A 23836-nucleotide genomic window follows, 5' to 3' on the forward strand; every position below is an offset into this window, starting at 1 on the left:
AATTCATTATTTTCTGACATCAGAAATACGCAAAATGTTCATGTATAGTGAAAACCCTGTTAAAGTATATTTTAGGTGGATATCACATAGTTTTGTAATTAGGGTTTATCAATGAGGCCCTGCTTTGTTTTTCAATTTTCATGTAATAATATACTGAAGTGGACAAGACAAGAAAGGAGATTATCAATTTAGCACAAAACATCTTATCTTAATTTCATTGTTTCAGCACTTGATGGTGTGTTAGATTTGTTTTCACAGTGAAATGGTAATTAAACATGGCAAAGACCAAAAATCAGCTCCTTGAATGAAACCTAACAAAATATGAGCATTTTCTTTAACCAGCTGCCTACTAAATCATTCACACGAATAATCTGGGTTGACAAAATAAAAGTACACAGGAGCTTTTAAAGTACCACTCTATCCAAATGTACCTCATCAATAACATTCCAAAGTACAACAGATAAACTATTAATAACTTAACATGGCATTATTAAACTACACACGCATGAACACTTTCTTCCTTCCCCCAAAAGCATGCACCACCATCTTATAACTTGTGGTTGAATATGCACTTCAGATACAATTTACAATGCCAACAGGGGCCAATGCAATTGGAAGGTCCTATAAGACATCATATATTGGTTTCAGCCACCCACATAGCTTTAAATCTGAAACAATTCTGTCATCAGGCATGGCAATATCTGCATGTAATCAGAACAACAAGATACTGAGATAAATGGACAACACAATTCCAGAAACCTTATGGAAAGAGTTTTCACTCTAAAACCTACAATAAATGGTTTGTAAAATATAGAGGCTTATTCAAAAAAAAAAAAAAAAAAAGCTTAAAAGAGCTTAAATTCAACTATTTATGTAGCATGGATAGGATAGAATCTACGCCAGCATTTCTTACAACAACCAAATCCAGTATATCAGTAGATTTAAAGAAACACTTGCCTTGAAGAAAATTAACTGCTATGCTGTTGCACTGTCTCAGATGTTCTCTTTCAGACTGCTTTCTAGAGAAGTCAAGGTGGCTGTCTTCTCTACTTCTACCACCGTCGACCCCGTTGAAACATCAAAAAGTCCATCCATATTGCAAAAAGAATCCTTGACAGAAAAAGGTGTCCTCATGCTAGACGTAATTTCGAAGGTGGTTGGAGAAAGAGAGGGAGTAGGTTTTGAGAAACGTTTGAAATTTCCATCCTGTTGAGAACAATCATGAAGCTCCCTTTGACAGGATAACTCCAGAGCAGCAGAATCATCTTTGCTGCTAACATGTAACTGAGAAAGAGAATCACCAATGAGCTTGTTCTGACTCTCCTTATTTATATCCATAGCTCCAATTTGTCTGCTCAAACCATCAACTTGATCTTCAAACTTGAACTCTTCCTTCTCAATAGTGCTACTAATTAAATGCAAATCATTCTCGAGATTATGTTGGATATATGTTGCATCTTCACCCACTTTTGGACATGGAGTTACATTTTCAACATAAAAAGTGGAACCTGAATCACTAGAATTAAGCCCTACATTAATAGGAGTGACCTTCATATCTGTTACAAGTGTACTGCCCTTAGTTTCTGAACTCACTTTATCCTTCAAAAAATCAAAGCTGCTACTTTTTTCAGCAATCCCAACATCTGAATCACATGTACCAATATCACATCCTTCAGCTTCAATTTCCTCAGTTTTCAAATGACTTTCTCCACCAGTTTTTGGACATAAACTGTTTTGAAATTTTGGAGATATGCCAGGACATCTCTTGGCACTCCTTGATGCAGTAGAACCTCTGATTGCAGAAAACGATGATTCCTGAAGAGGTGTAAGAGATATAGGTTTTATATTCAAGGAAGTTTCCTGAGGATCCGGTTTTACACTCCTGGTTGCCATTGGAGTTCTGGCAGGTTGAAGCTTTCCAATTTTCGCCTTGCCTACACTTGGGGTAACATTTCCGGCTCCAATTTTAGGCAAGCCACTGGGTACAAAAGGATGAGTTGGTATACTTCCAGGTGGTGTGCGTCCTGCTGATTTCACCTGCATAGTATAAAAAATTTGATGCAGGTTTTGACGTGAGGAAAGAGAATAAGGGGTGATTTTTCCAAAAACATTTCCAAACCTCATCACAAGTTCTTTTATTAATTATATAGCCTAGACAGTTTAAAATTATATCTTTTACCGCCATCTTAAAAACTTCTAACTCTTTTTCCCAACTAGAACACAACAATTATAAGAGGGAAAGCAAAAACTGACCCCATCAAAGAAGCCAATTTTAGGTGATGGCAACCGAAGGCCTGAAGGTCTCATAGAAGCTGGATGAGGAAGTGTACCAGTTCCTGTAGAAGGTTTTTTTACACATTGACCAAGTAATCCAGTTAACTGAGTTTCATGCCTAACTGATCCCTGCTCATTACAATGTTTCGGAGAATCTGAAACATGAGTTGCATTGCTGTCTACAGAGACCCTTCTGCAAGAAGCTGTGTCAAGGCTAGCTCTTGAACTATTAGATCTTTGTTTAACAGTAGAACTTGATAATGAAGATTCTGAAGACCATTCACTGATAGAGCTAGCAGGTGATGTACTAGGGGTGAGCTTGGACACAGACGTCAAAAAAGTTGAGAGATGAGAACTGCCAGACTGAGCTTTATTTCTTGAAGCAGTTCTTGATGGTGTTTTGCAGGTTGAACCAAATGAAGGTGGTTGACCAGTTCTGGACTCAATTTTTCTTTTCGTCGAATTGAGCATAGATTTACTAACATTGTCAGAAGAAGCACTGCCAGAACTATCAATTGAGGAAGACATTGTTGGTTGTGTCTTGGTTGCAGTTGATGAACCAAAAGAAGAGGATTTAGATGATGCTGCAGGCCTAGGAACAATATTCCGTGAACCACCCGAAGCAGGTATTCTCGACACTGGAGCCCCTTTACCTGAGAGAGTGGAATTAAGTTGAAGTGTACTTCAATTCAAATAAGAGTGAAAACTGTTCTGCCTGTTAGAAATTGATCTGACTAAATAAGTTGTTATTACCACTTGCATTTGTTTCATTATCCTTTCCCATCTTGACATGCTTATCACTCATAGAAGCCCTCTTGCTTAATGTTGTTGAGCTTGGTCTGTCCTTGAATAGTACCTTCGGTCGCTTTGCAAGAGATGGTGTAGGCTCTCCTCTCGTAGCAAATGACTTCATTTTAGACAGCAGAAAAGGGTCAGTAACAATACACAAGGTCAGATCTTTCCATTATGTTTAATAATTTTTATTCTGCCTATACATTAGTTAGCACAACTGAAGGGCCAAAACGTTTATTGCCATCGTATTGATTTCAAGTAACATATATTACTTTAGGTTAAACAGGCCAAATAATTTATGAATTAAGGAAATGACTAGTATCATTATCAAGTAGCCATCTCCATTCCATTTGGATCAGCCTGGAAAATCCAGTGAGTCATGTGCAAACCATGGGCATAATGAACACGACTTTCAGATTGCTAGCTGCTCTTTCACTATATATATAAAAGTAATTGACCTCAAGGGGAGAAGGAAGGAAAGATTCGAATTAGTGACTTCTAGTTCATGAGGCGTAATCCTCAGCCGATTGACCTACCTACCCCTAGGGTTACTACTCTTTCACTATATGAGAAGTGAAAATGAAACAAACGAATGACTAGAATGTCTGAAAGACGGATGCACACCTGTGATACTTGCGGACAAACAGAAACTTGCTTTGTCGTTTTCCTTGGTCCTTGCAAGCCTACATTTGGCTTGATGGAAGCTGGTTTGGGCTTAATCTGAAATTGTACCAATATTATTTCAGGTATTCCTAAACGGTTAAAAAATATTCACAATTCCTAGGTGCCATGCTTAGGACTTACCTTACTTCGAGATGCAAGGTCCACCTTCTTTGAAGCTGAAAACATAAGACACTGTTGTTAGTACGAGAATAAGTCTGCCTACAAGAGCTCTAGGCTTTAGCTCAAGTTATATGGGGTTCGATTGAGAATACGTCCTTGTATTGTAGGCACAATACAAGGGCTCCATTGATTCATTAAGTCCTCCAACCAAAGAACCTATGTTTTAACCACTAAACAGATGCTTGTTAGGATATTAATTAAATTATTAAATTTACCATTTTTTATCAATTTAAACTTTTTGGATAAGTAGTAATTTAACATAATATTTGAGCCAAACATCCTGAGTTCGAACTTTGTCTCCGTCAATTCACCTTATTAAGGGGAGAGTTTAAGCCTACAAGTGAAATTTATCATGTTCTATCAATTTAAGGTTTTAAGTGTTGATTTAACGAGGTTCACTCGATCAATATGAGCTCAGCACATCAACATGTACAATGCAAAGGGAATGATAGCTGAACAATATATATCTATATGCCCTAAACCAAGTGTAGATATAGAAAGTAATACTTACAACCAACACTATGGGTTTCGGTCACTCCTGATCCCGTGTTGTTTCTTGCATTTGCCGCATTGGACACTTTACTGGATTTCTGGATTGAAGCTCTTACATCTTCGAACAAATCAGCCTCAAGAGTTTCTAATGTCAAGCAGTCGCTTTCCAACGTAGAAATCGAATCAGCAGATCTGTGAACTTCCTCTTGAATCCCAGGCAACATATGATTTTCACCCTTTTCGACTCCCTCAATAATGCTAGACAGCTCATCCGGTTCGAGAACGCCTGAACACACCCAAAAGATATATCTCTCAGACTCTCACCATGTCAAATCAAAGGTCCCAAATTTGAAATACTGTATTGAAAAGCGTACCTGCACTTGTGAAGAAAGCGCTATCCCATGCCAAACTTTTGCGCAAGTTATATTTGGCATTTCTTCTAGTCACTTCTGGTTCCACTGATTCAGATGGCTGAGGCACAAGTTCCCTATGTTCAAAAGTCCCAGCTGTGTCCTCTAATATGTTAGAATCCACAGCCTCCGACAGCTCAACATGTCTGTGTTCCTGGTTTTCTGAGCACCATATTAAATTAAATTAGATTTATAATAGCAATTACTGAAAGAAATAAACATAAATTGAAATCAAAGCAATTCTTCAAGACCTACAAGACCCATTTGGCCCAGATTGCTCTTGTTCTAGCTACCTAAATACCCAATTGCTAAATTACATGAAACAACAAATAACCTAAACAAAAGACCCAAACAATCTAAACTGTAACAAAAAGAGACTCTATTTCGTCTACAGACTACAGTAGCTATCAGAACCGCACAATGAACAAGATCAGTCAACTTGTAATCGCTGATTCCAAAAAAGAAAAAGAAAAATCTGCTGATTTTGAAAACAAAATTAAGAAACCCTTTTCATTTTGATTTGGCTAAGTACCTGAAGATGGGTGGTCGAGGGAGTCGCTGGTGAGGAGGGAATCGTCCTCGGACGACACGTCGATGAGGCTGAGCCGTCTGGCTTGAAGGCCGTTTCTCTTAACGGCCTCGTCCATACGAAGAGATTCGGAGCAGCGGATCCAACGGGAAATTGAGACGGCGCTGGCGTTGGTGGATTTGAAATTCGAAGATCAGAGGGAGAACTAGTGAGTGGTTTTGTGTAGAGGGAGTTTTTTGAACTTTGGAGAAGCGGCGGTTTAAAAATTTGGACAAATAAAAAGAAAAATGAGCAAAAAGAATGAGAGCGTCTTTCGTGTACTATACTCTGACCCAAATAATGGTCTACACTCTGGTGGTGGACCCTGATAGGCTCAGGCAGTCAACGTTATCTGCGACATTTGGAACGTTGGTTTTCTCTTTTTTCTTTTTCTTTTTTTCATCTCAGAACCCTTTGGTTCGAAATGAAATGCTGGGTACGCGAAGTGGACGGTCAGATTGCCGTTTAGCGAAGGTGGAAGAGATTTTTTTTTATTTTTTTATTTTTTTATTTTAATTCAGTCTATTAAATTGATATAATAAAATAGATGGATCACATGCATCACTTGTTTTGTTTTAAAAATAAATATTAATTCAGTAATACCTTTTAATAGACTATTATAAGATTGTCATATAACTGAAATAACGTTTATTTTTCTTTTACCAATACTAATCTAATGGTTAATGGTCGTTGTCATATCTATTTTTAATACGATAAATAGATCAATCATATGCATCACTTTTGTTAAGGACAAATATCAATTCCATAATACTATTTAATATACTGCTATACAACTGTCATATTACTGAAGTAACGTGTTAGTGAAAATCAACTTCCTTTTTTTTTTCTTTTTTTTTTTTACCAATACTAGTCTAATGGTTGACAATCACTACAACATTTATTTTTAATATGATAAATAAATCGATAACCAACCCTTGTTTGTTTTTTTTTTTTGCCAGTACTGATCTTATGGTTGATTTTTGTTGCCATATTATTAAGTTGTACCCCACTCTCATAGTTGTGTTTCGGTCTATATCCCCTCTTTAACACAATTTACTAAATATAATTACTCATGAATTTAGTGAGCAATGCTGCCTATTCATTTCTTATCTCACTCTCATACCATCAACCCTTGAATCAATCTTTATTTCAAAAATAAATAAAATAAATTCAATGGCTAATGTGACAGTGAGTGGTTTATGAAAATTGGATGCGAGATGAATATTTAAAAGGGTTAAATACCTTATTCCCTTTGTGGTTTACTTCTTTATTTTTTATCCCTAAGGTATACTTTTTTATAACAGGAGGTACCTCTGTTTGCCTAAAGACATTGATGGTACCTCCATCTAAATTCCATTCAAAATTTGATGAAACGTCACGTCAGCACCAATAACAAATTGACATATATCCATATAATTAATTAAAAATAATAATAATTTTTTTAAAAAATAAAAACATTAAAAAATTATATTTATTATTATTTAAAAATAAAAAATGAGCTACCCCCTTGGCCATTTGGGGCCCTTTGCTCCTTGGGGGTGGCTCGACCACCCCCAAATAGCCGGTTTGGGGGTGGTGAGGGCACCCGGCTGTTTTTTAATTAATTATATGGACACGTTGTTATTAGTGCTAACATGGCATTCTGCCAAATTTTAGACGAAATTTAGAAATAGGTACTATCTTCACATTTAGGCAAACCAAAAGTACCTCATATGATAAAAAGTAAACCCTAATGAGTAAAAAATAAAGAAGTTAAATCACATTGGGGAATATAGTATTTAACCCTATTTAAAATTACTCATAAATTAAATTAGAGAAATTGCATCAAACCCAATTTGAACGAAAACTCTTCATCTATTAAATTTTTTTATTCTCTATCTTTTACTTTATCTTCTTAAAACAAAAATATTAACAAACAATTCATACATAAAACGTACTCAAAAAAGTAAAAAATAATTTTGACTATTATATCATATAACACTTTAAAAAAAAAAAAAAAAACATTAACAAACCGGGCATTTGTTCTTACCTTTTGTGTGTGTGTATGTGTGTTTTTTTTTTTTTTTTTTTTTTATCTAAATAAAAATAAATAAATAAATAAAAATAAAAATTTGAATACTTGCAAAATTTTACCCGGGCCAGGGGATGGCAAAGAAAGAAATGGCTCCAATTTTACCATAGTGTGCGCGCGCCGGGAAAAATGTGAAATCTGATATGCGAGGACGGATCATAATAATGAGTTTGAAAACATTCCCTGAATCTCTGCTATGATTATGGAGAAGATCCTTTGCAGCCAAAGTGGCAAGGACATGATGGGTAGATAATGACAAGGAAGACCACAGTTTATGATAATACATTAACTATTTCATCTTTACATCACATCAAAATACTTTATTTTAACAAAAGTATGAAAAATATAAAAAAGACTTGATAAATAACAAATTTAATCATTTTATGGAACATGATATATATATATCCAAAACCAAAGATCTAAAATAAACAGAGATGGTAGAATTTAACTAGACTGAAATTAGCAAGACCTAAAAGTAACAAAATCTGGACCCTAAATGAATTCTCCCCATTTTAGAAAAGAAAATGAAATGGCATATCTGTGTGTATCACATATAGCAAAGAAAACAAACCGTCGACAAAGTGACATTGATCATAGCACATAATGAACTTAAGACTATATTGGTATAAAACCTTAAAATGCAGTTTACAACATCCAAACAACCAATAAGACACATGATTTCCGAAGCCTTGACATGTTCCCAACCTCTTGCTCTAGCAAAATTTTCAGACAGAAAATGAGTAAAATTGCACTCATTTGGCCAGTTGAAAAACAAACAAGATGGTCAGAAATATTGACTGAGTCTGCTTCCTACATTTATTCACAGCAATAAAAAAGTCAACTGCTCAATCCTACCTATTTGCATGCTAATAGCATTAGAGTTAAGCCGCTAACATAATCTACTCATGGCGCCCATAGATATAGCCTCAAAGCACTAAGCACCGAGTAAATAGTTGATTCATCACAAATTACCAAACGTTGAATGAACATCGAAGTGAGAAAATTGAAAGCATCATATTGATTTGCCTTCTGCTCAGGGGGTGTCTTTTGTGCCTGGCTTTGTTGCACCGGGAGAAGCTTTACTGGGTGTAGAAGGCAAATACTTGAGGCGGTAGCTGACAAGAGAAGGTCCAAAAATGCTGTATTTCCCAGCACTACTAAAAGCCGCTTCTGCATCAGAACGTCTCTCAAAAACCACCTTGGCACGGCTACTCTTCTTCAGCACTTCAGTCTCTGATTCATGCAAAGGCCCAAAGCGGCTAAATATCTTGATGAGATTTGCTTCTGAAGGAACAGAATTTAAGTCTGTAAAGTTTAGAATCAGAGCTGTGGGTGAGAGATCTTGCTCACAACTCTCCTCCAAGTGGTCCACTGGCTTCACTGCTTCGTCGGATTCAAGATTTTCACCAGAACTTTGCTGCTTAGGATCCAGATTGAGACACCCTTCAAGAGCTGCTTGTGGTTCGACAGTGGGAAAACCCTTATCACTTGTTTCATTCTGATTTTCTAGTGATAACTGCTCCTCAGGAATGCTTTGAACAATCCTGTCAGTCCAGTAAGAGTCGTTCATACGCTCCAGCATATACATTTCAGTGATTCCCGGCTTAGTTGATTTTCTTCCAGCCTTGGTTGATTTTTTTCCAGTCTTACCACCAAACGCTTGTTTCAAAGACGGTTCATACCCCTTTAATATAGGATCATTCATGCTAACAGAATTCCTGAATTCCAAGAAAAAGCTGCCTACAGATAAAAAACTGTATCCTTTCATGGGATCTATGGCAGTCAAGCACAGCTGGGACAGCATATCCTGAGGAGAAGAAAACTCCAAGATGGGTTTTTGTTTGCTTTTATTCGTGACCTCAGATTCTTGATACATTCCATCACCATACTTGAGTATTGGACTTGACCCACTCATTTGGTTTGCAGCCCGACGAATGCTATCTCCAACGCTAAAAGTTTTCCTTGTCTGTACAGTCTCATCAGCAGCCCCTGTTGACAAAGGACTTCTACCATGTTTGCCAGCTGAGTCATCAGACATGGCATCAGCTGCCTTGCGTTTCTTACCATAAGATTGTGAAATCGACTTCCTAACAGCTTTCCTTCCTGATACATTTTCACCATTTGGAGTAAGCAAGCCCTTCTCAGTGGGCAAATCTGGCAAGCTTTTCTTTTTTTTGCCGGGGTTCATACCATCTCCAAAAGTGTTCTTACGCTTATGGGAAGAGCTAGCTCGACTCTTTGACTTTCCTTTTCCAGAGGACACAGACCCATTGTTCACTTCTCCATGATCCTTCGCCTCCCCAATTAGTTGAATTTCCTCATCACTCTCCAACAAACCACCAAGCATATTGAACTCAGGCAGTCGAGAATAACCCTTCCAGCGATAGAAGGCCAACAGTTCAGCCAGTGTAGTTACAAGTTCTAGTCTGTCAGCTCCACCATATGGCAATTGAGCTAATGCTTTAACGTACTCAAGAAGTTCCATAGGTTCTAAAGAAGTTGCATTTAAACAACTGTCCCCACCCTCTCTTCGACTTGATTCTTCACTGATTCCAGCATTAACTATTATCTGAGTTTTGAGTTTGGCATACACTTCTTCTGATAAGCAGGAACAGGCCAGCCCAAACTCTACCCGTCTTGAAACCTCTTCCAAAGCACAGTCAACAGCATAGCGAAAATCTTCCGTAGTGCTCTGCTTCTCCATTTGCGAGAAATGTGCCCGAAAGGGCTTTATCCGTGATGCATCATTCCAAGCAAATGTTTGATCCCCAAAATACGCTATCAGGTAACCGTCCTTTCTAAAGTACTTCTTTGCCTTATTTGATGAAGCTGAAGGATCACAAATCTGCCCAGGCCACCAGGGATGGCTCCTTACTTTGCCCCATACTAGATCAGAAACACGGAATTCCGGTTTTGAGACAGCTGATTTGACATTTTCATCACCATCACCTGATACATTCCCATCAGTCATCGTATATGGATTCAAATCCACAACAAGATTAAAAAGATTGTCATCGTCCTGAGTATTTGGACTAGACCCAGGTTCTGAAACAACACTGCCTGTGGTTGGATCCTTATTGGTCTCTAAAACTGCATCAATTTCCATGGTCTGATATTCGGATTCTTCCAAAGTTAAAACCTCAGATTTAACCAAATTGGACACATGAGTACCCACAATGGAATTTTCGTTATGCAAAGAGTAATTGATATCAGCTACTTCTACTTGCACACCTGGAATGCCAGCCGGTAACTGGCTAATAGACTCCGAATGAGGCTGCATCGAACCTGAGGCATCAGCATCTTGTAATTGGCTGATACCCGAAATCTCTTCAGCATGAACCCGCTGCTCATTTTGATCCCGCCCTCCAGCTACTTGCGTTGCCTCCTCTTCTTTTCCATTTAGTTTTGGATTATCCCCTCCATCTCTCCCTACATTCCCTGCTGCTCCGAAGGTTACCAAAGAATCTCTATCCGTAGCACCCATATCTTTACCTTCCGAACCTTCCTTCACAGACTCATCCTCCCCACCATTCTTCTCATTAGACCCTGAATCTCCAAATATGGCACCAACATTCCCAACACCACATTTCGACTCCAAAACCGGCTCTCCATCATCTTCTGCTTCCCCAACAACGACCCCGCCTTCCACCGAACACTCTGCACCCTCAATCCCACCATCCTCCTCCTTCGCATCAAGCACAACATTCCTATCAAAACCACCAATGTCCGACCCACACGCCCCCTCCAAAGAATCATTAGCTCCGGTAAAGTTCCCAACTTCATCCACTACTCGCCCCATTGAAGAACCCTCGACCTTACCCTGATCCTGACCCTGACCCTTCGAAGACTCGGTTAGGGTTTCAGCTCCAGAACCCTTAGCCCCAGAAACCTCGTTTTCCAGGTCAAACGAAACGACGTCGGAGTTGAGGTCGATATGAGCGGGATTTGCAGACATTAGGAAACCCTAAAAATGAAATAAATACAAGCCCTAATCACGGTGAAGTCCCTACAATATACCAAACACAAACGAAGCGAGAGAAAGGAAAAATATATTTGTACCTTTCGTTCTTTTTTTCCTCTTTTTTCATATTCCTTTTCTTCCTCCCTTTGTTTAGGTTGGGCAGAGAGACGGTGTTTGAGAGCTCGATGAGAGGGAATTCGGAGCGTGGGGTGAGGCGTGGTTAAATCCGTGCGGTGTGGGGTGCAGTACGGATCCGGATCCGGATCCGGGAAAATTCCCCACCAAAAATTTCTGAAATCTTAGCCATCCAATCTGATCTAAGGGCATACAAGCCGCCACGCACTAATAATAAAATTTTTAAAATTTTTTTTTTAAAATATAAAAGAAAATAATTAAATAATTAAAAAAAATATGGGATAACTAGCCCCCTCATATGTCATTTTGCCATAGGAGAATGATCAGTCACTCCCATAGCCACAAACAAAATATTTTTCAGTTCATTTTAAACTTGAGAGAATTCTATTCCACCCGATCACACCCTATGACAAAAATAAAGTGATCAATCATCCCATATTTTTTATTATTTTATTATTATTTTTAAAAATTTAAATAATATTTTATTATTAATAAGATACTGTTGTAAACCCTAGAATAGGATGGCCAAGATTTGAAAAATTATTGATGAGTAATTTTCTCCCTATTGCAAGGATCCGATCCGGTGCGGTAACCAATGGTTTTCACCTTTCTCGCTTCAGGGACAAGACATAGGAATTCGAGTGGCCACGTGGTGCAGATCAAGCGGTAATATTCTGGAAGCGATCTGACGAGTGGGGTAATCAGCTAAGCTTAATAATAAATAACATACAAGAAAATCAAAGAACGACAAGGATAGCAATTCCAAGAGAAATGATAAAAAAAATATTTTTTATTTTATTTTCCACCCATATTTGGATGGTAAATGGATGAATTTATTATTGGATTTATGTAGAATCTATATGAGTCAATAAATTTAATAACAAATTTATTAGATTTGTTAAAAAAATAGTTGAAAGATAATCAATAGAATGATGTATAACATGTCTCAATTCCAAATAATAATAAATAATACCATTAAATATCACCATTCTTTCTCTCTCACATGTTTCAATTAATTACTTAATAATCTAGTAGCTCGCATATATAATTAGTATTATTGAACATAGGGGATAGTAATTCATGTTTGCGTGTCAAGTTCGAGTCGTGTCAATATATAAGTATAAGATTATATAAGTTAACTTTAATTTGTCAAATTTAATTAAACAAGTCAAATCCTTCAATTATAATCTTTTAATTTTATACTAGGTTTGTATCGAGTTTGCGGTTCTGCCGGTTCATATAAAAAATTGTCAGCTATTATATTACGTGTAGGTTCGAGTCGAGTCAAAATATAAGTATAAAACTATATAGGTTAACGATAACTCAATCAATTTTAATTAAACGGGTGAGACTCATTAATTTTGACCTCTTAATTTTGTGTAGAATTTATATTAAATTTACAAGTTATATCAAAAATTGCCGGTCATAATTGAACATTGGATTCATTATATATGCCTACCACCATCTTTATCATGTTTTTTTCTCCCTCCCTTGATGAATCCATCTCTTTTTTCACCATTTCTTGTTTTTATCTCTCACTCTGATGTCTCATTGAACTCTCTCTTTAGTCTTTTATCATCGATTGTGTCATAGTCACATTTATTAATGATCTAATTATACCTAACAGCTAAATTCTTAAACACTATTTTCACTTTAAAATTTCCATCCCTGTTGACTTCAACAAATGTAAATAATTTAGGAAAATGCTAAAGGCACAATTATTTTGCCAAATTTTGAGCCAACTTTTGCCTTATTTTTTAATTAAAAAAAAAAAAACAAAATTAAAGATAAAATAAATTTTTTGAAGCAATAATTTTTATTTTGGTTTGGTTATTCTTTTTTTTTTTGGTATTTTTTTTTAAAAATAAAAACTGTAATTTGCTTCAGAAACTTTTTCCTTATTTTTTAATTTAAAAAATAATAAAATTAAAAAAAAGTTTATGAAACAATAATTTTTATTTTGGTCCTTCTTTTATTTGATTTTTTTTTAAAAAAAAAATTGGTCATTATTATGAATAAAAATACAATTTTTATTTTTTTAAAAAATACCAAATAAAAGAAGGACCAAAATAAAAATTATTGGTTCAAAAACTTTTTTAATTGTCATTTTTTTTTAAATTAAAAAATAAGAAAATAGTTGGCTTCAAGTTAGGGCTGTATTATTTCTCAATAATTTATTGGGTTAAATACTTTTTTTATCAATGTGATTTAACAATTTTATTTTTTTTCGATTTCATTTTGTATTACAGGTGATATCTTAATAATGACAAAAAATAGAGATGATACTTCTGTCTAAATTTCGTCTAAACTTTAACAAAAAACCACATTAACACCATTAAAAAATTAATATGTGTCAGTATACTAATTAAAAATAAAGCCATCCTTGAAACTTTCCCTTAATTTTGAAAACAAAACCTATCATTGTGTAAAAATAATTAGAGAATATATTGATTTGATTGATTTGATTAAGTAATATTGTTTATTAATTTTTATTATAGATATATATAAGTTTCCATTTCCCGCCAAAACTAGAGAGCCGAAATTTAGAGGCCTTCGGGAGAGAGAGAGCCAGAGGTAGATGATGAGAATGGACATGGATTACGGCTCCGTAGACCCAAGCGGCTACATGGACGTCTTGGCCCCGTACTTCCCCCGACAGGTGTTCCCAACCATCGAAGAAAGCTGGCTCACGCTCACTTCTTCGCTCTTTTGCTTCTTTTCTACTCCACCAGGCCAGGATCTCGCTTCTCAGGTCTCCCTCTCTCTAATATGCTCACCGAATTTTGCTGATTACTCTTCTTTTTGCTGTTGTTGTTTAGGACACCTAGTTTGTGAGTTGTGGATGTGGTTGGATGGGGATCTATAAGGCATTTGAATTTCAGCTCTAATTTTATAAATTTGGCATGAATTACTCTTGCTCTGGAGGATCACGCTTTAGGAATTAGCGTTCCCAGTGCTATGAGCATCCAATTAATGGACAGTTTTTGGTTTAATTATGTTAATGATGTGCTAATCCAGTTGTTAAATCAACAATCTCAAATCAGTTTAAGTTTTTGGATAACTAGTGATTTAACCTGTTATTATCTCGAGTTCAAACTTTAACTTTATAGTTTACCCTTATTCCAATTAAACATTTCATATGTTAGAATATTAATTAAATAATTAAATCAACAATTTCTTATATCGAGATAATTGGTGATTTAAGAGGAGAATAGTTAGTTAAATTCTATAAAGGTTTTAAATTGCGTAAAGAATGTTATGGCGATTAAGCCTTAAGTATCCCTTCAGGTTTGGCTTTCCACTGATTGGATTTAGTATTGGTAGTCATCTTAGGGAATTTCATTATTCAATGAAGAAGGTTGACATTTGAATTATGCCAACAGATAAAGGATGATGATGGTGTCTTCATTTTGCCGATGGATTTTCAACAATTTCGGAAAATATGCGATATTGAGGAATTTTACTTAATGTTGGAGGATAAACCTGAAATAGCTCTCTTATGTATGAGTGCTGCAATTCACAAGGTACAAAATAATAGTGGTTGGAAATTTATAGAACTTTCGTCTCATTTCTTTCATTTTTGTTTTATAAAAATACCTTTTGGACTATGATGTTAATCACTTACACTGGAAACAGGTTTTGTTGACCATATGGGAGAAAAAGAAGCTGGAGGATGGTGCAAAAGTTATTATACGTCTGCACAACTACCCTGAAACTATGATTGCTTTAAAGAACTTAAAAGCAGCTTATATTGGTAAATACTTGTAATTATTGCCTTACCCAAAAGAAAAAAAAGAAGCTTGTATTTGCCTTTTCTGATATTAAGCACCAGTAGAAGCTATATATTTGAGAAAACAATATAGATGATATTACTTGTTGACATTTGTTGGTGCCAACAACATTGCAGACAAGCTTGTATCTGTCCGTGGTACTGTAGTAAAGGTTAGCACTGTCAGGCCTCTAGTGAGACAAATGAGTTTTAACTGTGCAAAGTGTAAAACAGAAATTACGCGTATTTTCCCTGATGGAAAATTTTCACCACCAGCCAGTTGCACTTTTGATAGGTGCAAGAGCAAAACTTTTAATCCAATTCGAGCTACTGCTCAAACAATAGATTTACAGAGAGTAAGGTAGGTTCATCGATGTTAACTTCTGCTTTTAAGTATTTGTTTTTTCAGTATTCATAGACGTGTATAGAATTTCCCGGAACATCCTTCTTTCAAATAACATTTTTTGTCATTATGTTTTTCCTTGTACTTCTCTAGGCTTCAGGAACTTTTGAAGCCTGAAGATCATGAAGAAGGCCGGATGCCTCGAACAGTGGAATGTGAACTGACCCAAGATCTTGTCGGTGCATGCATACCTGGAGATGTGGTGACTGTCACTGGAATTATCAGAGTAATTAACAATTACATGGATATTGGAGGAGGTATGATAAAAGGATTCCTTTGATGCTGTATGTTTAGTTCATTGACATGTGTGAACTTTGGTTGATGATTTATTTCTTGTATCCGTGGAAACTGTATCAGTTTGGTTTAACCACACTTCCTTTATTATGGATAGCAGTGAATATCTGCTAATGCTGTTTGGAGAAAACTTCATTATTTTTCAGGAAAATCAAAAGACAAAAATCAAGGGTTTTACTATTTGTATCTAGAAGCAGTTTCAATAAAAAATTCCAAATCACAGTCTACACCTGAGGATTTGCAAGATCCTAATTCCAATGCTAGAGCCACGGAGCTGTTTGATTTATTCTCATTTTCTCCAAGGGATTTGGAATTCATTGTGAAGTTTTTGGAGGAACATGGTTCAGATATCTTCAGGCAAATACTTCAGTCTATATGTCCATCTATCTATGGACATGAGCTTGTTAAAGGTAAAGTTATATGTATTCTATTAATTATTGTGTATATGTTTCTAAACTTTCATGATAAGTCAATTTTCTGTAATTGTATTATTCCTTTTTCCCCACTGCTTATTCTTTTTAATTACCATTATTTTGATTTTGTCCCTTTACACGGCAATGAATATTGACTAATCCAAAATCCAATGTTCTGCATTTCTTGCTTGAGAAATATAGAATGTGCTGATCTTCTTTTTTAGAATCTCCAATCCAAGTTCTGGTCTTAATGAGTTGCAGTTGGAGCAGATACAACATTGTAATTTTTACAAATTCTTGTTCTTAAAATGCTTTCCTTCCTATACCAATCCATATGCAAATATGGTACCTCAGAGTTTCCTTTCACCAGTGATATTTCTTTAAGTTTTCACTGATATGTGCTAGCCACACCTATAATGGTGTTTGATGTAACTCTTTTGGAAAATAGCATAATCATGAACATATAATTAAATATGATCTACCTACTTTCTCAGGTTGCAGACTAGATTATTTTTTCTCTGAACATGTATCTGAAATTGATGTTTGGAGTGGTGTTTTTATACTAATTCCTGTTTTTTCAACAGCGGGAATAACACTAGGACTGTTTGGAGGCGTACGGAAGCATTCAAAGGATCGTAACAAGGTTCCTGTCAGAGGAGACATTCATGTCATAGTTGTTGGTATGTTTAGACTCTTTTTCTTTTACTTTTTTTGGGGATAAGATTTAGACTCTTTGTCAATGGAACTAAACCTTATCAATTATCTTATTCAAAGTAAGAAAGCAAATAATTTTATTTCAAAATTATCTTGGGAGGAGAAGTTGAACTTCTACCATTTTAATTGCCAATTTGCTAGGTGATCCTGGACTAGGCAAGAGCCAATTACTGCAAGCAGCAGCTGCTGTTTCTCCACGCGGCATTTATGTTTGTGGCAATGCCACTACTAAAGCTGGCCTCACTGTAGCTGTTGTTCGGGATCCCATGACAAGCGGCTATGGTTTTGAGGCTGGTAGTTATTTCCTGTTTGTTATATTATCATCAAATCTGATGTCTTGTTATGTCTGCTGCATTGAAATATGAATTCCTTACTAATGATTTAGGATTGACTAAATTTCACAAGTATTTTTTTTTTTGTAAGTCATGCAATTCATTAATAAGAGTAAAGGGGCACAACCCTAGTACGCATGATGTATACAAGAGAAAACCCTCCCTAATGATATAAAGAAGAACAAAAATAATTGTAAAAAGAGAACTGCCACAATTAATTAGCTGAAGTTTTCATGCACAAACAAAATCTTATGAATGTAGCCAAGCATCAGAAATTTCTGACATGATGGTTAAGAAAGAGATGGACATAATTTGTCTGATTCTTGTCAAATACTTGATTAAGCTACTAGTAATGATTACTTTGTAAGAAAATGATGGGAATTAGTAACATCTTTCCAAGTCCAGAACATATGGGACATTGGGACCCCCATGACTTCTGCATTTTTGACAATTATAAATCTACCTTACTCAAAGTGTTCTCTAGCTACAAAATGGAGAGACATTAAAAAGAAAAGGTCCAAATGATTCTCCAAAACTTTTATACTGTTGCTAATACATGGAAAACTTTAATGCTTATCCTAACAAGTGCATTTTCCAATAGGTGCCATGGTACTTGCAGACAGTGGATTATGCTGTATAGATGAGTTCGACAAAATGTCTGCAGAACATCAGGTTTGTCCCACAGGTAATCAATTTTTCTTTTAATGATTTGCCCTCTTTAGGACCAAAATTAGACTCTCTTTTTTTATTGGGATTACCGCAGGCCCTACTGGAAGCCATGGAACAACAGTGTGTCTCTATTGCAAAGGCTGGACTTGTGGCAAGTTTATCAGCACGAACTTCTGTCTTAGCAGCAGCAAACCCTGTTGGTGGTCATTATAAGTAATTACATTAGATTCAATTTGTTGATTAATTAGTTATTATTGGACTATTCTTTTGCTGATATTAGATGTCTCGAAGAACTTTCGTTCGTTGTGGGCGATGAGAGGATTTGCTTATGTTAAGTTGTGACACTTTAAACTAAATTGTTAAGTAGCAGAAGTATATTTTACTACTATTGTGTGATGCATGCAAATTATGCTTATTTTTTAGAAACAAGTTAATGAATATTAATATCTAATCTCCAATTGCAGCCGTGCAAAAACTGTGAATGAGAATTTGAAAATGAGTGCTGCTCTCCTCTCACGATTTGATTTGGTCTTCATATTACTTGATAAACCAGATGAAGTTCTGGATAAGCAAGTCTCAGAGCACATCATGTCAGTAAGTTGTCCTATCTGGCCACTTGTTATCAATTGCATGATTATGAGTGAATCACATGTTACTCAAATCTTATTTAAGGTAGATGTGTATGGTAATACTATGTTTTTATCTTAACCATTAAGCCTATCCTACAGTCATAGTGACAGTTTAGAAATTGATCACTCATGACACTCAATGGGTTTTGGAAATATATATGAAACTTCATACCAATTGTGCTAGAATTGCTACTTTGTATTAGAAAAAAGTAAGCATGTGTTGTCATTGCTGTGAGATTAATCATTATCAACGGCATATGGAATATTTGTAAGTACCTTTTACTATTTAATATGCATGAAATTGTTTAACCAGATGAAAATATTAGGTTTATCTGTAAAGTTGTTCAACAAATTGGTGTCTTTTTCCAAAATTCTGGTTCTTGAGGACCATAGATACTTCTAGGTAACCTTTCATGTGCAACTGAACTGAATTCAACCAAGTGTTAATCCTAATTAAATTGGGTATTGGCTATGGATCCTTGTCAAATATTTAGAGCGTATCACATATATGGTAGCCTTCCATGTGTTATTCACTAATATGATTGGCTGGATATCTGTTTTGTAGCTTCATTCTGGATATGGAGAACATTCACCGGCAACAAAAAAGCTCCGTAGAGGTAATGTGTCCACATTTTTTCTCCTCTATCTGTGGCTTAGCAAGGTAGTATCTCTACTTATTATTGAACTCAATTTCAAAATAATATAGTATTTTCTATGTAACTGTATATGTTTGTGCTTCGCAAGATGCAGCATCACAGAGTGCTGGAGGCATAGATATGAGTGTAAATGGTGGTTCTTTAGTATCTAGGTTGAGACTTGACCGAAAGAAGGATGGTGATTTTGTTCCATTACCTGCTCAACTTCTTCGCAAATATATTGCTTATGCACGGAATTATGTCTTTCCTAGGTGATTTGCTGTAATCTCTACCTTGCAACTATAATACAGATATTTGCTTATGCAAAATATATGCTTTAATTCCTTATTTTTGTTCCTTCAATTTTCTAATTTTAATTCTTAAAATCAGAATGTCAAAGCCAGCAGCGGAAATCCTTCAGAAGTTTTACTTACAACTTAGAGGCCATGATACATCGGGTGATGGTACACCAATAACCGCCAGGCAACTGGAAAGTCTAGTGAGGCTGGCAGAGGCTCGAGCTCGGATAGAGTTAAGAGAAGAAATAACACCCCAAGATGCAATGGTCAATACTTACTCTATGATCTATCCAGATGTTAATATCATCAGTCCTATTACTACTTTTTCATAGAGATTTTTAGCTCGTAGATTGAATTTGAAAAATACAATTTAGCCCCAAGTTGTTATTAATTAGATTAGGAAAGTTATCAACTTTAAATCCAAACACCACAATATCAATACCAAAATCCAAACAAACAGAAAATAAATGAACGCAAAGATTTTGGTAGCGAAATGGAAATCTTTTGAAGAATATTTCAAAAGTAAAACCACTCTGAGGGTCATCCAACCCCAAAGGCATCTATAGAAGACTTGTGTTACAAATGGTTGATTTTACTTACAAAACCTTTGTAACTCTCAAGACTCAATTTGTAACACCGGCAAACGACCCGTTCACCTCTTACCGCAATAGCTCCAAAACCTCTAGCATTCTTCTATGTGGATCACTTTCATGAACGAACCTCATTTGTCAAGCCAGAAATCTGGTGGCTGTAGGCTTTTCTGTTTTTTGAACAAAAGAAACCGAGAAGGAATAAATTGTTTAAGGCTCGAAGGTGTTTAGGAACTTCTCCAAGTACAATGAAAAATAGCCTCCCTTGCTTAAGAAAGTCGTGACTTATGAGGCTTATATAGATGGGGAGAAAATAGAAGTTTTTTAGGCTAAGTTGGCTAGAGTTTAAAACAGCATGCCCTAGTTTCGTTTGAATGTGAGCTAGGGTTTCACAGTTTTCGCATAGCGGTGTTCGAACGGGTTGCAATCGAGTGTCTCGGATTTGACTCGATGACCTTCCTCATCAAATGCTACGCAATGATTGCGATCAGGGTATTCTGTGAGTTTTCTAATTTAGCCTCCTTCAAATTGGAGGTGATCACTCTTGTGATCAAGCCATTTTAGAATATGAATTTTGAAGTCTTCATGCTCTCGTTCGAATGCCTTCCGAACGTGCTTACAATCAACACATTTTGCCTTGCATATCGATCTTTGTAAACTTTGTTTGAATGCCAACAACATAAAACCTACCAGAATTATCTGGAGATATTTGACAACTGTGCAGGGAAGCTCAATGTTGAAGTGCCCTTGCAAAATATAAGTTTTCATGATTTGAGGAATTATCATGTAGTACTTGAAACAACCAAGACTAGAAAATCCAGTTTGAACCTAGAGCTCCTTTAAAACATAATTTTTCATCAAATATATTTATGTAAATTCTGTTTAAATTTGTTATGAAGGTTACATAGTTTGCTTTATTTCGGCATTCATGTCCTAAAATATGACAAGAACCATTATTTTATTTAAAGGTTGTGGATCAAAGTAAAAATTCTTTTCAGCAATAGCATTGACAATTGACCGCTATTATATATGAAATTTAGATCAACTAAACCTTTTGTTATAAAATTTCTAGATCTGTCTTATTATAGAATGTACCTTGCAGGATGCAGTCGAAATAATGAAAGAATCCTTGTATGATAAGTATGTTGACGAGCATGGTTTTGTGGATTTCGGTCGGAGTGGGGGTATGAGTCAACAGAAAGAAGCAAAACGGTTTTTAAGTGCTCTGAATAAGCAATCAGAATTGGATCAGAAAGACTGCTTTTCAATTTCTGTATGAGCTCTTGTTTTCCTGTAGTTTCTAGCAATGATTTTTGCTCTTTAAGTCATGCATATATATTGTGGTATTTCAGGAAATTTACGGTTTGGCAGATAGGATTGGCCTAAGGGTTCCTGATATTGATACATTTGTGGATAATTTAAACAGTGTCGGCTATCTACTCAAGAAAGGGCCAAAGACATACCAGGTATAGTCACGTTGTAAACTCTGAAGACTCAAATCCACAGTTGCAGGCCTGCCATTAGTTAATTAAAAGTTGGGTTAGAAAGGATATACATTTTTTTGGTAAACATAAAAAATGTAGCGTTGAAATCTTCCTCAGCTGGGTTTTATTTTCATTTTCATTTTTCCCGTATTTTCATTCTTTGAAAGTGAACAACCTACTTGAGGTTGGAACCAGCCATGATGGTCTGGAAACTCTGGCCACTGAACCAGATTGCTAGGTAATATCTCCGATTGTTGTTCATTTACAATTGTGATAAGAACACAATGCCCTTTTCTACCTAGGGTTGATAATGCTATGAATATGAACACGAACAAAAGGGCAATGGTCAAAGTAGCCAATATGTGAATGACTGTATATCTTCAGCAATTATATATGTATCAATCTATCCATGTTTAATGATATGCAACTTCTCATTAATCATGTATTTCTTACAGGTGCTGTCCTCATCTTATTCACAAAGCCAATCGTCAAGGTTGAGGGGCTAAACTGGAGCAGCTCTAAATTTATAAAACCATTCTCCTGATCTATGGTATAAGGTCTAATGCAGTCCCTGATGCCAAAACATCCCAAAAAACATGTAGAGAGAGAGTGAGGCAACCACCAATGCAGTTGACTGATCATAGTTGTGTGTGCTTTGGTTAGTCTTTGATGGACTCTGTTCCTTGCTCTTTGCATGTACTTAAGAACAGCAAAAGATGAGAAGTACAACACATCTACGAGAATCCGTAAACAAGCATGAAGAAGGGCAACTAAAAACTTAAGACAGCCCCGTATTCCTTTCTTGTATACAAGACCATATTAGTTCTCAGGTAAGTAGTGAAAGACAGGTTTTGAAGAAGTGCAGAGACAGGTTTTGAAGCTGCCTGCTTAGACAAAACATCAAACAAGGTAACAAGTCAAAAAACTTTCAAACTTTGCACGATAATGCAGGTTCAGAAAAGCCAGAAGAGAAAAAACCACATCTGAACATCATGATTATACTATAAACATTCGACGGGCTGCATGCACCCTGTTTCCTTTCAGCATTGCTACTGCATTTATATCACAAAACTGATATTAATATATGCAACCTCAATTTTGGCTGCTTCATTGGGCTGTTTTTGTTAAGTCAGACCCCAATGGAGTATAGTTTGTTTAGAGTACTAGTAAGTAGTGGTTATAGCAAACCATGTTGCTTTACATAACTATTGAGACAAGTCAAATTGGTCTTCATGGATTTAAAAGAAACTTATCAGCCTTTTAAAACTCATAAACATTGCTTATTTAGGGTTGGTCCTTTTCCCCCCTATTTTTGTAGTAATTTTGGTCATACACGGTGACCTTGTGTTCAAATTGTTTTAGATAGTGAAAAACAAATTATTTAACCTCCATTTGGTGAAAACACACCACAAGGACTGAGAATTTTTTGTAACTTTATACAGTAAAATGTTCATATTCAAAAGTGAAGTTTGAAGGTTGATACGTCCCGGAACTTATCTAAATTATATCATAAGCCACTGAAAACAAATTATCTTCTCGGAATCTTGTGTAAAACAAGCTCTTTAACAAATCAATTATTGATAAGAGAACTATACAATGTGTGGCTTTGCCTTTTCCGTCTCTCGCATTCTCCAAGTGTTTGATGTTCGGCTCACCCCTCAGGTTTAGACAGAGTCTTGCAATGTTTTCCTTTTTACCTTTGCCATGATATATATATAGGCCATGTGGGAAGGAAGACTAACCCGTCTTATTCCAGGTTGCATATAAGGCAATCCTTAACATCCAATTTACACCTTAGAGTTCGTTTAGCCCTCGATTTTGCAGGTTAAGAGCATGTTTCTAAACAAAATTGTAAAAAGCGTCTCATTTGGGAACGAGTTTTTTAAAAAACTGGTGGTTTGAAAACATAGAAAAATCTTCGATTTCAAATTGCACGCTAGGGGATTGGTTTTTAAAAACAAACGATTTTAAAAGTTAACACGCAATTTTATCAAATGCTTATTTGTGTTTTTAAAATTGTTCTAAAATTGTACATTTTGAAATCACTATTATTTCAAAT

The 23836-nt window shown here is 35.8% G+C and overlaps 3 protein-coding genes across 4 annotated transcripts; 1 reads left to right on the top strand and 2 right to left on the bottom strand.

Annotated features, from left to right (window-relative positions):
• Window positions 1–261: 261 nt before the first annotated feature.
• Window positions 262–5603, bottom strand: LOC132161662 (uncharacterized). The gene is made up of 9 exons (XM_059571832.2): window positions 5344–5603; window positions 4776–4973; window positions 4421–4687; window positions 3871–3905; window positions 3691–3786; window positions 3028–3181; window positions 2254–2927; window positions 958–2037; window positions 262–701 (listed from the first exon to the last, which is right to left on the bottom strand). Exons 1-8 carry the CDS (start codon window positions 5456–5458, stop codon window positions 994–996), a joined length of 2583 nt encoding a protein of 860 aa, XP_059427815.2. The 5' UTR covers window positions 5459–5603; the 3' UTR covers window positions 262–701; window positions 958–993.
• Window positions 5604–8051: 2448 nt separating this feature from the next.
• LOC132161663 (PWWP domain-containing protein 5) lies at window positions 8052–11615 on the bottom strand. 2 transcript variants are annotated; one of them, XM_059571833.2, is made up of 3 exons: window positions 11510–11615; window positions 10682–11414; window positions 8052–10399 (listed from the first exon to the last, which is right to left on the bottom strand). In XM_059571833.2, the coding sequence occupies exons 2-3, from the start codon at window positions 11403–11405 to the stop codon at window positions 8484–8486; spliced, it is 2640 nt and encodes an 879-aa protein (XP_059427816.2). In that variant the 5' UTR covers window positions 11406–11414; window positions 11510–11615; the 3' UTR covers window positions 8052–8483. The 2 variants fall into 2 exon arrangements, with proteins under 2 accessions (XP_059427816.2, XP_088367036.1); XM_088510910.1 differs by having other exon boundaries at window positions 8052–11414.
• Window positions 11616–14089: 2474 nt separating this feature from the next.
• MCM8 (minichromosome maintenance 8) lies at window positions 14090–23048 on the top strand. The gene is made up of 17 exons (XM_059571834.2): window positions 14090–14298; window positions 14930–15070; window positions 15183–15300; window positions 15454–15676; window positions 15812–15975; window positions 16159–16422; window positions 17010–17105; window positions 17281–17433; window positions 18073–18143; window positions 18235–18353; window positions 18605–18734; window positions 19335–19386; window positions 19520–19676; window positions 19795–19969; window positions 21396–21566; window positions 21646–21759; window positions 22233–23048. Exons 1-17 carry the CDS (start codon window positions 14125–14127, stop codon window positions 22281–22283), a joined length of 2373 nt encoding a protein of 790 aa, XP_059427817.2. The 5' UTR covers window positions 14090–14124; the 3' UTR covers window positions 22284–23048.
• Window positions 23049–23836: the final 788 nt, after the last annotated feature.

The sequence above is a fragment of the Corylus avellana genome, chromosome 10 (assembly GCF_965113065.1).
Source record: "Corylus avellana chromosome 10, dhCorAvel1.hap1.2, whole genome shotgun sequence".
In the NCBI taxonomy this organism is placed as follows: domain Eukaryota; kingdom Viridiplantae; phylum Streptophyta; class Magnoliopsida; order Fagales; family Betulaceae; genus Corylus; species Corylus avellana.